This window comes from Setaria viridis, chromosome 3 (genome assembly GCF_005286985.2).
Source record: "Setaria viridis chromosome 3, Setaria_viridis_v4.0, whole genome shotgun sequence".
Classification (NCBI taxonomy): Eukaryota; Viridiplantae; Streptophyta; class Magnoliopsida; order Poales; family Poaceae; genus Setaria; species Setaria viridis.
The window spans coordinates 18,759,533-18,772,244 of record NC_048265.2 but is presented as its reverse complement, the minus strand read 5'-3'; the positions used below and the strand labels follow the sequence as shown (position 1 = coordinate 18,772,244).

At 60.3% G+C, this 12,712-nt stretch overlaps 2 protein-coding genes across 2 annotated transcripts; both read right to left on the bottom strand.

Annotated features, from left to right (window-relative positions):
• Positions 1-1,418: 1,418 nt before the first annotated feature.
• Positions 1,419-4,536, bottom strand: LOC117849104 (uncharacterized). The gene is made up of 4 exons (XM_072292381.1): positions 4,342-4,536; positions 3,737-4,302; positions 3,263-3,550; positions 1,419-1,614 (listed from the first exon to the last, which is right to left on the bottom strand). Exons 1-4 carry the CDS (start codon positions 4,534-4,536, stop codon positions 1,419-1,421), a joined length of 1,245 nt encoding a protein of 414 aa, XP_072148482.1.
• Positions 4,537-6,064: 1,528 nt separating this feature from the next.
• On the bottom strand, positions 6,065-6,792 carry LOC117848561 (uncharacterized). Its single transcript, XM_034730013.2, has one exon. The coding sequence runs from the start codon at positions 6,790-6,792 to the stop codon at positions 6,229-6,231; it is 564 nt and encodes a 187-aa protein (XP_034585904.1). The 3' UTR covers positions 6,065-6,228.
• Positions 6,793-12,712: the final 5,920 nt, after the last annotated feature.

Sequence of the window (12,712 nt, the reverse complement as noted above, 5' to 3'; positions counted from 1 at the left end):
CCCCAGGAGTCCGCTCGGGGGGCTCCTCGGGGATCTGTGGGGGCTGCCCCCGCCGTCGTGCCTGCTGGCGGAGGGCAACGAGGCGGAGACAAGCGGCCACTGCCGGACGCCCCGGGGTCGGCGTCCGGCTCGGAGTCGAAGCGCGCGCGCCGTCCCTGATCTTCGAGGGCGTAAGTTGACTCTCCCCACATGTCATCCTTTCTTTCTCCTTTCGTATGTTTCTGTTTGACGCCTAACCGTCGACGTGCAGCACTTCTCCCCGCGGCGTCACCCTGCGGCTGGCGCCCAAGAAGTTGCTGCGGACGTCGTCCTCCTCCGGGGGGCGGGCCGCCACCCCACCAGCGGCTACTGGCGGGGTTCCTGGCGTGGCCGCAGGTCCCCCGGCGGAGGTGGCCGCTGAGGAGCCGGTCGTCGGGACGGCGGCGGGGTCAGCCGCAGGAGGGGGAGCGGACCCCACTCCGCCTGCGGCCCCACCGGTCGCCCTTCCGGCTCGGGTCGCGATTCCCCCGGGCCCGCAAGCCGGGGAGGTGATCGACCTCGATGCCGACGAGGCGGAGGAGGCGGAGACGGCGGTAGGCAGGGCGGATGCCCCCGCTGCCGTGGCGGGGTCGGAGGCAGAGGGGGCGCTGGCTCCCGAGGGTGCGGCGGCGGTGAAGGCACCGGTGTCGGAGGCCGAGGTCTCCGTCCCGGTTGCTCCCACGGGGGTGATTCCGGCGGCCGAGACGGAGGTGCCCACAGAGGTGCCGTCGGCGGCCGTGGTGGCGACAGGTGTGCAGGCGCCGGAGCCGTCGGTAGATCCGGGGGTTTCTGGCGTCGTAATGTCGTCATCGACGACGACGTCAGAGTCGGGCCTTGTTCTGCCCTCAGCTTCCTCCGTCCCCGGGGCGTGGAGAGGGCACATCCTCCGCTGGACGTCCCGCGACGACCCGCCGCGGCGCCTCTACGCACTGGATGATGCTGCCGAGTGGCATAAGTGGCAGGCGATGCACGGCGGCGTCGCCCAGGTCCAGGCGGCTCTGACCTCGGCATTGGGGGTTTTGGCCAACACCGTGGTTCCCGGCAGCCAGGTATGTTGTTTCTGCCGCTCGGTGATGAGCTCTTTCCTTTTTACTTTTTTGCCTTAACGTCATGCCGCTTTGCATGCTCTCCAGGAGGGCAGCCTGGAGAAATCTGACTTCCTCCGGCGGCAGCGGAACCTCTGGGAACATTACAACACCGAGAGGGAGCGCTCCAGCGGTCTGGCCCTGCAGCTTGGTGCCGCCCAGGGGGCCGTTCGCGACCTAGAGGGGCGCGAGCAGGCGGCGCTAGAGGGGGCGCGGCATGCCGAGGCCAAACTCCAGGCTGTCGCGGAGAAGGCCCGCCTCGACCTTCAGGAGTTCCAGGCTGCCATGGACAGGGCCCGCCGCGATGCCGAGGGGCTAAGAGCCGCGGCTACTGAGCGGGCCCACCGAGATGCCGAGGAACTGGCGCGGCTGAGGGGGGAGAATGGAGCCCTTCACACGGAACGCGACCAGTTCCGTTTGCAGGTGCACGGGCTCCAGACCGCCTTGTCCCTCAGTGTCGACCGGGAACGCGAGCTGAAGGCCCAGGCCGACGGTGAGGCTCTTTCTGCTTCTGTATTTTCGTGTCGTTGGTGTTTCGTTTCATCTGACTTGGTGGGACTTCTTGATCGGCTCCTGCAGAGGACCTTGCCAGGTTGCGGGTTTTGCTCGACGAGGAGCGCGGCGAGCATGGCGCCTTGCGGGATGCGGTCCGCGTCGTCTGCGAGGACTTCGGCGTTGCTCTGGAAGAAGGGTCGAGCTTGCTGCCGGCCCGTGTTCTTGAAGTGCGCCGTCGCCGTCGTGAGATTGCCGTGGACGCGCTTCACCTTGGTGTGCGGCGCGCCTTCGGGGTCTTCGGCTCTCACTATGCCGACATTAACTTTGTCGGGATAAGTGAGGGGTACTGCGCCGGCTACACCGACGCCGAGCTGGACGAGATTGACTCCGCGGTGACTGCGCCGGCGGAGGCCCTCGCGAAGCTTCTGGAGGATGAAGCCGTCCCCCCTGCCGACCCTGAAGCCGCTCCTGTCGGCCTCGAGGCCCCCGCCGCCACCGACCCTGAAGCCGCCGCCGTCGCCGACCCTGAGGCCGTCGCTCCTGTTGACCCCGAAGCCGCCGCTTCAGCCGACCCCGGGACCACTGCTCCAGCCGACCCTCCTGTCAATTAGCTGTACCGGGCTTGTGCCCAAAAAACGTTTGTATTTAAGTCAGTTGTCTTGAACTTGTTTGCGCTGGCCATACGGGCCTGTTCTTATGACGTTTTATTTTGTGCTAAGGAAACCGTTTCCCTTTGTTATTCCTTTGGTTTTTGAAAGTGTTTGGATGCGTTGCCGGGCGCGTCAGTAAGTTTTTGATGAGCGAAGGTACCGTAGCCGCTGGGGCGTAGGCTTTTTCGCAGTCCGATCGCAACTTGGCTGAGTACCGTTCATGCATCCTTATCTTTTTGCGTCCAAAGGTTTGCGAAAGGGAGCGTCCGGTTTCTTGAAAGAAGAAAAACGTTTTCTTTTTAGCGGTGTCCAGCGGCTGGGGTTGGGACCCCTGATAGCCCCCGAGGGGTGTGCGATCCTGGGGCCAGGCCAGGGTCGGATACCCCTGAGCTTAAAAGAAAAGGCCTTCTTTTTTCGTGGAAGATCAAAAACTGGTAGCCCCCGAGGGGTATGCGACCTTGGAACGAGGCCAGGGTCGGATACCCCTGAGCTTAAACAAAAGGACTTGAGCCAAGGTGGCTCAGGGTTTCTTTTTAGCAGAAGAGCAAAACTGGTAGCCCCCGAGGGGTATGCGACCTTGGAACGAGGCTAGGGTCGGATACCCCTGAGCTTAAACGAAAACGGGGGCAAGGTTATATATAACTTATAAACGAGAGCTATGGGTAGAAGCGCCTTAGCTGTTCTATGTTCCAGGCGTTGCTGAAGATTTGCCCGTCGGGAGTTGCCAGCTTGTAGGTGCCTGGCCGTAGCACCTGTGCGACGATGAACGGGCCTTCCCATGGGGGGGTCAACTTGTGCCGACCCCTGTTGTCTTGGACGAGGCGGAGCACTAGATCTCCAACGTTGAAGGCGCGGCCTTGTATCTTGCGGCTGTGGTAACGCCGTAGGGTCTGCTGGTACTTAGCCGAGTGTAGGAGGGCTACATCTCGCGCTTCGTCGAGTTGGTCTTGCGCGTCCTCGAGCGACGCCTGGTTTCCCTGTTCGTCGTATGCTTTGACCCTTGGTGACCCATACTCCAAGTCGGTGGGCAGGATGGCCTCGGACCCGTAAACCATGAAGAACGGGGTGAATCCTGTCGCCCGGCTAGGGGTCGTCCTCAGGCTCCAGAGGACTGCTGGGAGTTCCGCAACCCATCGTCCGCCGAACTTTTTAAGGCGGTCGAAGATCCGTGGCTTGAGACCCTGAAGTATCATGCCGTTGGCTCGTTCGACTTGCCCGTTCGTGCGGGGGTGCGCAACTGCCGCCCAATCCACTCGAATGTGGTGGTCGTCGCAAAACTGGAGGAAACTCTTTCCGGTGAACTGCGTACCGTTGTCGGTTATGATGGAGTTCGGGATCCCGAAGCGGTGGCTGATGTTGGTGAAGAATTGTACCGGCTGCTCGGACTTGATTTGCGCCACAGGCCTTGCTTCGATCCATTTGGAAAACTTGTCGACAGCGATGAGTAGGTGGGTGAAGCCCCCGGGCGCCCTTTTGAAGGGTCCAATGAGATCCAGCCCCCAGGCCGCGAACGGCCACGTGATGGGGATGGTTTGTAACGCCTGCGCGGGCAGGTGGGTTTGGCGGGCAAAGAATTGGCATCCTTCGCAAGTGCGGACTACCTGGGTAGCATCCGCGACCGCGGTTGGCCAGTAGAAACCTTGCCGGAAAGCATTGCCCACAAGCGTCCTTGGCGCAGCGTGATGACCGCAAGCCCCGGCGTGGATGTCCTGGATCAGCGCCTTTCCCTGCTCGATCGGGATGCAGCGCTGGAGGATCCCCGTGTGGCTTCGCTTGTAAAGCTCCTGGTCGATGATGGTGAAGGATTTCGCACGGCGCGTGATCCTGCGGGCTTCGGTCTTGTCAGTTGGGAGCGCGTCGTGGATAAGGTACTCGAGGTATGGGGCTCTCCAATCGGTCGGGGGGTCGGTCCCTGGTGCGGGGCCCGCCTCGATTTCCATAACCTCGGGGTCGGAAGGCTTGGCTTTCGGGGCCGGGTCGGGTGGGGCAGCGTTGATTTCCTTGGGATTGGTGCTCGGATCCAGGACAGGTGGTTTGTTGCCGACCTCTCCTGGCTCGGATCCCGCCCCCAAGGCTGGGCATGCCCCACCGACCCCTGCTGGCTCCGGGTGATGGATCGAGGGCTTCAACTGGTCGCTAATGAAGACACCGTCGGGGACGGGCATCCGGCCAGACGCCGCCTTTGCGAGCTCGTCGGCGGCTTCATTGAAGCGCCTTGCGACGTGGTTGAGCTCTAACCCGTCGAACTTGTCCTCGAGCTTACGTACCTCGTTGCAGTAGGCGGCCATTTTAGGGTCGTGGCAGCTCCATTCTTTCATGACTTGCTCGACGACCAACTGGGAATCGCCTCGGACGTCTAGTCGGTGAATGCCAAGCTCGATTGCGATGCGGAGCCCGTTGAGCAAGGCTTCATACTCGGCGACATTATTGGACGCAGGAAAATGGAGGCGGATCATGTACCTGATGCGTACGCCCAGCGGAGAGACGAAAACGAGGCCCGCTCCGGTGCGGGCCCTCATCAGCGACCCGTCGAAGTATAGCGTCCAATACTCCTGCTCCTCTGCCGCCGGCGGCGTTTGTCCCTCTGTCCATTCGGCCACGAAATCAGCAAGTACCTGGGATTTGATGGCGGTGCGGGGGACGTAGGTGATACCCTGGTCCATAAGCTCGACCGCCCATTTCGCGATCCTCCCTGTTGCATTTGGGTTCCGGATTACTTCACCAAGCGGAAATGAAGAGATGACCGTTACCGGGTGGGAGGTGAAGTAGTGACGCAGCTTCCTCTTCGTGATGAGGACGGCGTAGACGAGCTTCTGAATCTGCGGATATCGTGACTTGGATTCGGACAACACCTCGCTGATGAAGTACACCGGGCGTTGCACCTTAAGAGCATGCCCCTCCTCCTCCCGCTCCAGCACTAGGGCCGCGCTGACCACCTGGGTGGTTGCCGCGACGTAGAGTAGGAGGATCTCGCCGTCGGCTGGCGGAACTAGGATTGGGGCCTTCGTCAGGAGGTCCTTGAGCCGGTCAAGCGCCTCCCGCGCCTCGCTGGTCCACTCGAAGCGGTCGGATTTCTTCAGGAGCCGGTAGAGGGGAAGTCCTCGCTCGCCGAGGCGCGAGATGAAGCGGCTTAGGGACGCTAAGCATCCCATGACGCGCTGCACTCCCTTCATGTTCCGGATCGGCCCCATGTCGTTGATGGCCACTATCTTCTCCGGGTTCGCCTTGATGCCGCGCACGGAGACGATGAAGCCTAGCAGCATGCCCCTTGGGACACCGAACACGCATTTCTCTGGGTTAAGCTTGATACGCTTATCCCTTAGCCTTTCGAAGGCTAGCTCCAGGTCGGGGACGAGCTGATCGCTCTTCCTGGATTTGACCACGATGTCGTCGACGTAGGCCTCAACGGTTCGCCCGATGAGATCTCCAAAGCACTTAAGCATACATCGCTGGAAGGTAGCCCCCGCGTTTTTGAGGCCGAATGGCATCTTAACATAGCAGTAGGGGCCAAAGGGGGTGATGAAGGAGGTAGCGAGCTGGTCGGCCTCTTTCATCGCGATCTGGTGATAGCCGGAGTACGCATCGAGGAAGCTGAGTGTTTCGCACCCGGCTGTCGAGTCGACTATTTGATCTATACGCGGCAAAGGGAACGGATCCTTTGGACACGCTTTGTTGAGACCGGTGTAATCGACACACATTCTCCATTTCCCATTCTTTTTCGGCACAAGAACAGGATTGGCCAACCACTCGGGGTGGTGTACTTCCTTGATGAAGCCGGCCGCCAGGAGCTTTTCGAGCTCTTCACCAATGGCCCTGCGCCTTTCTTCGTCGAAACGGCGCAAGCCTTGCTTCACCGGTTTAGAGCCGGCCCTGATGTTCAGGGAATGCTCGGCGACTTCTCTCGGGATGCCTGGCATGTCCGAGGGCTTCCACGCAAAGACGTCGCTATTTGCGCGGAGGAAGCCGACGAGCGCGCTTTCCTATTTGGGGGATAGGGCTGCGCTGATCCGCACCACCCCTCCACTGGAACAACCGGGATTGAGAGGGACTTCTTTGATACCTTCGGTGGGCTCGAAGGAGGTTCCTGACTGCTTGGCGTCGGGCCGGTCCTCAACTGTTTCCTCAAGCTGGGCCACCATGTCGCCCGAGACGGTGATGGCCGCGGCGTACTCGCAGCACTCGACGTCGCACTCGTATGCCTTCTGGAAGGTCGTGCCGACGGTGATGACTCCGTGGGGTCCTGGCAGCTTGAGCTTGAGGTAGGTGTAGTTGGGGATTGCCATGAACTTCGCGTAGCATAGGCGGCCCAAGATGGCGTGGTAGGTTCCGCGAAAGCCTACCACCTCGAAGGTGAGGACCTCCTTCCTGTAGTTGGAAGGGGTCCCAAACGTGACGGGCAGGTCGATCTGCCCGAGGGGCATTGCCTGTTTCCCTGGCACGACGCCATGGAAGGGAGCCTCGCTAGGACGGAGACGGGAGCGGTCGATCCCCATGGCGTCGAGGGTCTCAGCGTAGAGGAGGTTGAGGCCGCTGCCCCCATCCATGAGTACCTTGGTGAGACGCGTAGTGCCGACGATGGGGTCGACGACTAGTGGGTAGCGCCCCGGGTGCCGGACGCGTCCGGGGTGGTCGGACCGGTCGAATGTGATGGCCGGTGCGGACCAGTCGAGGAAGGCCGGGGTTGCAGGCTCGGCCGCATAGACCTCCCGGCGCTCCAGCTTCTGTTGGCGCCTGGTGTCATATGCTGTGGAGCCCCCAAAGATCATGAAGCAGCCATCTACTTTGGGGAAGCCGTCTTCCTTCTCCTCGTCGCCTTTCTTTTCCTCATCGGGCTTCCGTTTCCGATCACCCTTCACCGGATTGCCCACGAAGAACCTCTTCATGAGGTTGCAGTCTTTGTAGGCGTGTTTGACGGGGAACTCGTGGTTCGGGCACGGTCCCTCGAGCAGCTTGTCGAAGAAGCCGGGTGTGCCCTCGGGGGGCGGCTGCCCTCGTTTGCGTTCGACTGCGGCCATGAGGGGGGCCTCGCGCCGCAGCTTGCCCTTCTTCTTCTGCCGCTGGCGGTTGGAGGTGCCTTCGTCGGCGTCCTCCTCCCGCTTCGCCTTGCCTTTGGAACGATCAAAGATCGCTCCGACAGCCTCTTCGCCAGAGGCATAGCTAGTGGCGATGTTGAGGAGCTCCTCCGTGGTCCGCGGGCCTCGGCGCCCTAGCTCGTGGACGAGGGGTCGACAAGAGGTCCCTGCTAGGAAGGCTCCTATGACGTCAGCGTCGGCGACGTTGGAGAGCTCGGTGCGCTTTCTGGAGAAGCGCCGGATGTAATCCCGGAGGGACTCGTCCGCCCCCTGGCGGCAGCTCCGGAGGTCCCAGGAGTTGCCAGGGTGTGTGTACGTCCCTTGGAAGTTTCCTACGAAAACCTCCTTCAAGTCATTCCAGTTGCGAACGCGCCCTGAAGGGATATGTTCTAGCCAGGCTCTCGTGGAGTCTGCCAGAAACAAGGGTAGGTTGCGGATGATGAACAAGTCATCGTCCGCCCCGCCGGCTTGACATGCAAGCCGGTAATCGCTGAGCCATACCCCAGGGTTGGTCTCCCTCGAGTATTTGGCCACACTCGTAGGTTGCCGGAAGCGCGGCGGGAAGGGCGCATTCCGGATGCGCGCAGAGAAGGCCCGAGGTCCAGCCGCTCCAGGGCTCGAACTGCGGTCTTCCCCGCTGTCGTAGCGTCCGCCACGGTGGACGTGGTAGCCACGGTCCGCCCCGTCCGCCCTGTCCGCGCGGGAACGTCTCCGCGCGTTCAGTGTGTCGCGGGCGTCGCGAACGGGACCGACGCGCTGGTGGATGGATCGGGCCTCGCCTACCGCGAGTGGCGGTGCTCGCTGGGCGGTCGCAGCCGGATTCGCCTCTGGAAGGGGTTGATGGACAGATTCCCCCCGCCGTTCCCGGGGGGCGCCTTGCGTCGCCCTACTGGCGTTCTGGCCGCGTCGTCGAGACGCCAAACTTTCTGCCTGCTGGACGGCGGCGCACTCGAGTAGGTTACGCATCTCTTGGCGCGCCCATCGCTCCTCAGGTGTTGCCGGCTCGGGGAGCTGTCGGAGTAACACCGCCGCGGCGGCGACGTTCTGGCTGGCGCGGGCAAAGAGCGGTGGATGTTCTCCATCCGCACAGATGCGTTCCTGGACGTCGCGCGCTCGTTGTCGTGCTCCCCCTCGTGGCGGGGGTGCTCTACTTCTTGGCGAGCGCCCATGTGCGCTTCCGGTTGCAGAGAGCCCTCTGGTGCCCTAGGTAGGGCCCCAATCGTAGCTGCGGCGCGCGAGGGGGGAGCCCGTTGCCTCCCCTTGGCACCATCGCCGTTGGACCCCTCGGAGTGCGCGTCAGCCACGAAGCACTCGCGCGAGGGGTCAGGATTCTCGTTACTGGAGCTAGTGTCGGAGACTGCCCTTGCCACGCCCACGAGCTCGTTGCTTGCGGGCGACGTGGCGAGGGACCGCATTAGGAGGCGGCCATGAGCCCCCGTGGCATTGCGTAGCCCGAAGAGCCATCCTTCCGGCGAGGCCCTTCTGGCTGGCATCCGGCCACTCGTCGCTGTCGTGGTGGTGGTGCCGATGGGACGAGCGGGCAGGACGCGGACAGGGATCAGCTCGATCCCATTTCCGGTGGCCAGAAAGTCCAGGCTCCCGAAGCGGATCAGGGAGCCCGGAGCGAAGCTGCTATCGCGATTGGCCATCTGAAACTTGGAGATGCACGCACAAAGGTCCCCTACCTGGCGCGCCAACTGTCGTTGTCAAGATCAGCGGATCAGGACTTAGACTAGTAAATTTCTTTTATGCGCGTGAGCCTCAGATGGTTGCACGGGAGACACGGATTAGACTGGTTCGGGCAAAGGAAGCCCTACGTCCAGCATCGAGGATGTTCGTGTTGCCCGCGCGGGGATTCTGTAGTAGGGGGTTACAGAAGGGCGAGAGAGGGACTGGTCCCAGGTCTCTTTTACTTTTTTGTTCTTAGGAGAAGTGTTGATCTCTTGATCTGCCCCTCCCCCCCGGCTCTAGGTTCCTCCTTTTATATCGCAAGGGGCCGGCCGGAGTTACAATTGGGACCGGGTAAAAGGCAAAGAGTGTGATGGTAAAAAAGGTCTGGCGGGAAGGAGGGCAGAGGCCCCTGGCGCTCGACGTCCTGCCGACCCTGAACGCGTGCCGTCGTGCATGCCGGAAGGGGTGGCCGTCGGATGCCAAGTGTTGCAGCTCTTCGCAGGTAGCTACTTCGATGTTCGTAGGTATCAGGATAGATCATGATGAGGGGGTTTCGTCGTTATCCCGCCGTCCGTTAGGGAGGACGGTGGATGCCGCTGCTCCGGCGATGGCTTGTAGAGGGTGGGAGCTTCATGCCTGTGCTGCCTGTTTGCGCGGGACCCGAGGGCGCGCGGGACCCGAGGGCAGGGCCGCTCCCTCCCTTTCTCTAGTCGCCGCAGGTCATGAGTACCCTGCGACGAATAGGGGCTGGCCGCCCGTACTGTAGCTCGCACAGGATGGTCGTGCGTGGGTACTTGCGCCGGGTTGCGTGGGGGGTGCGGTCGCCCTGCGCTCTGCCAATTCTGCGGCGTATTTATGGTGAGGCCGACGGGGGGTCCCACAGGATTTGTCTTGTCTATGCGGACCGTATCCAAGGGGGATTCTGACCCGTGGGCCTCAGCGTGCCCGACTCCTTTGCTCGGGGTCGGGCGAGGTGGAACTTTCGTGATATAGGGTCGGGCGCTCCCGACCCTGGGGTTACGGTCGGGCGAGGCGGAGGCCTTGCGGAGGGGGGTCGGGCGCTCCCGATCTTGACGCCTAGGTCGGGCGAGGCGGAGATTTGACCACGCTTTGGTGGGCTTGGGCCCTCATGTTTGTTTCTTTAAGCTGCGTATTAGGGGGTCGTTAATATTTCCCCCAACACATACCTACCCCTATCATTATAGGAAATAGCTCAAAGTATACCAATATATGGTACGAAATTACCTTTGTCTATCATTGTTAATATTAGAAAATACGGAGACAAGTTGCACGAGTAGGATGTGTGTATCACCAATTATACATATATGAAAAAGGTGATGAGAATGCCGATTTTATGTTAAACACATAACTCAAAAAGGTTCAATTAAACATAGATCAAAAACATATGAGAGATACGATACAAAGTGAAAAAAGTATAAATATAGATGAAAAAGTGTAGTATAGAGTAATTGCTAGCTAATCGCTACATGATAAAAAATAAGTACTATATAAGTATCATGTCATAATATTTAACGAGAGAGAGGGGGTTAAGTAATTTTAATTATTATCTATATGCTCTAATTTTTCTGTATGTTTTACAAAATTACTAGTCCATGAAGTAGCTTAGTAGCATGTACATAAGTACAGAATAACACAAAAAGTTTGTACAGAACACAATGCGAGACAGCAAAATACATGGACTTCACAGTCACCGCGGCCCATGTACCAACAGCCAACATGGGCCTAAGATGTACATCCATCATCGATCGTTCGCTGAGATGAGCCTGGGCCGGCACACGCCAAAATATTTTTTTGAACATTCCAAAATATTGAGACGTCGAAGTCCTGTATCCCCCACTCCCCCAGCAAGATTCTGGCTGGAGGGAAAGCATAGGCTAGCAAAACGCCGACGAGCACGTCCGGATCACCACTTTGCTACGGCGGTCAGCGGGCCGGTCTCGTCCCCTTGTTCTTGGGCACTTCTTCTTCTTTTTTTTTTTTGATCTCTTGTTCTTGGGCACTTGGGCAGAAAAAGACTGGCCGTTCGTGCACGTACTCATCCATCCATCCCGGTGCCCACAGGGCCGCAAGTTGGGCGTGGCGCCGTGGCCCCACGGTCTCTTTTTCAGAGGATAAAGTGTGATCTTCAGTAGCCACTCATCCATCCCGGTTGACACTGAAGGAGGCGGTTTCAATGACCAAGCAGAGCCTGAGAAAGTTTTTGAGGAAGAACTGAGCACCGAATACCCGTTTGCATTCGCCATTCGCGTTCCTGCTGCCGTAGTAGTACAGTCTACACGACAAAAAAAAAATCTCTTCTTTTCGTTCTAGGAAAGATGTTGGAATGCTTAGCGGACCTCACCATCAGCTCAGATAATACCTCACAGGAATTAAGAAAAGACAGAGGCAAACCACGGAACACAAATGCAAAAGGACGCATCCCTGTTATACGGAATGGACCAATGGAGCTGCAGCACCCTCCAAGACAGTGCTGTCCGCTCGCGCATGATCTTGTCAGGCCGTTCTTGCTACCTCGCTGTCAGACAAGATCGCCGTGCCAAATCTATCTGCTAAGTGCCAATAAGGGGTCTGTTTGGCATGGCTCCACTCCAGAACTTCAGCAACTTCATCAAAAAATCTAGCCAAACACCTCAACTCCAAAACTTCACGGAGCAACGAACTCCATGGAGCTGTAGTGCAAATGGAGGTGGAGTTTTGAAGCACCTCTTTTGCTGCTCCAAAACTCTCTATTTCGAACCTCCTCGTGGAGTTGGTGGGTAATTACCCACCAATGCCACTGGTTAAAAAAAAATATTTCATTCTATTTCCCCACCCCTGTCGCCTACCGCCTCCCCACCGCCTGTTGCCGCCCCGCCTGCTGCCTCCCCGCCACCCGTCGCCGTCCCGCCGCCGTCGCCGGCCCCGTGGCCGCCTCCCCGCCGCCCGTCCCCGCCCCGCCCCCATCGCCGCCCCGGCCCCGTGGCCACCCAGCCCGCCACCGGCCGACCCCGTCGCCGCTCCGCCCTGCCGCCCGTTGCCGCCCCGCCCCCGTCGCCGCTGTCGTCGAGCCTCGCCTGTCGCCGCCTTGCCCCCGTCGTCGCCCCGCCCTCGTCGCCGCCGTCGCCGGCCCCGTGGCCGCCTCCCCGCCGCCTGTTGCCGCCCCGCCCCACCGCCCGTCACCGCCCCACCCCCGTCGCCGCCGTCACCGAGCCCCGCCTGCCGCCTCCTCGCCGCCCGTCGCCGCCGAATCGGGCGGAATCCGAGGGGAAGGGGAGTAATGGGGTCGCCTGGGGCCGGGAGCAGTGGCGGCGAGTGCTCCTTCAAGATCCTCCTCATCGGGGACTCGGGCGTCGGCAAGAACAGCCTCCTCATCAGCTTCATCGCCGCCTCCCAGCTCGACAACGACATCGCCCCGACAATCGTAGTAGTGGTACGGCACTAGGATTTCCGGGCGGACGAAGCTAGCTACCTGCAGAGGCAGGAATCAAGGCGGCGTCCGTGCGTGATGCGTCAGTCTCTCTCTCACCGAGCAGAACGTGGCAGGAGAAGAAGATGGGATAGATAAGATGGCAAGAGGGGCCTGAATTGGGGGCAACAATGGCAATCCACACTGAAATCGATCTTTTTTGAAGTTGAGAGCACCCATCTAGCCAAACACCCCATTTTTATTCTGGAGTTCTAGAATGGAGTTGGCTCCACCTGGAGTTCTGGAGTGGAGCAG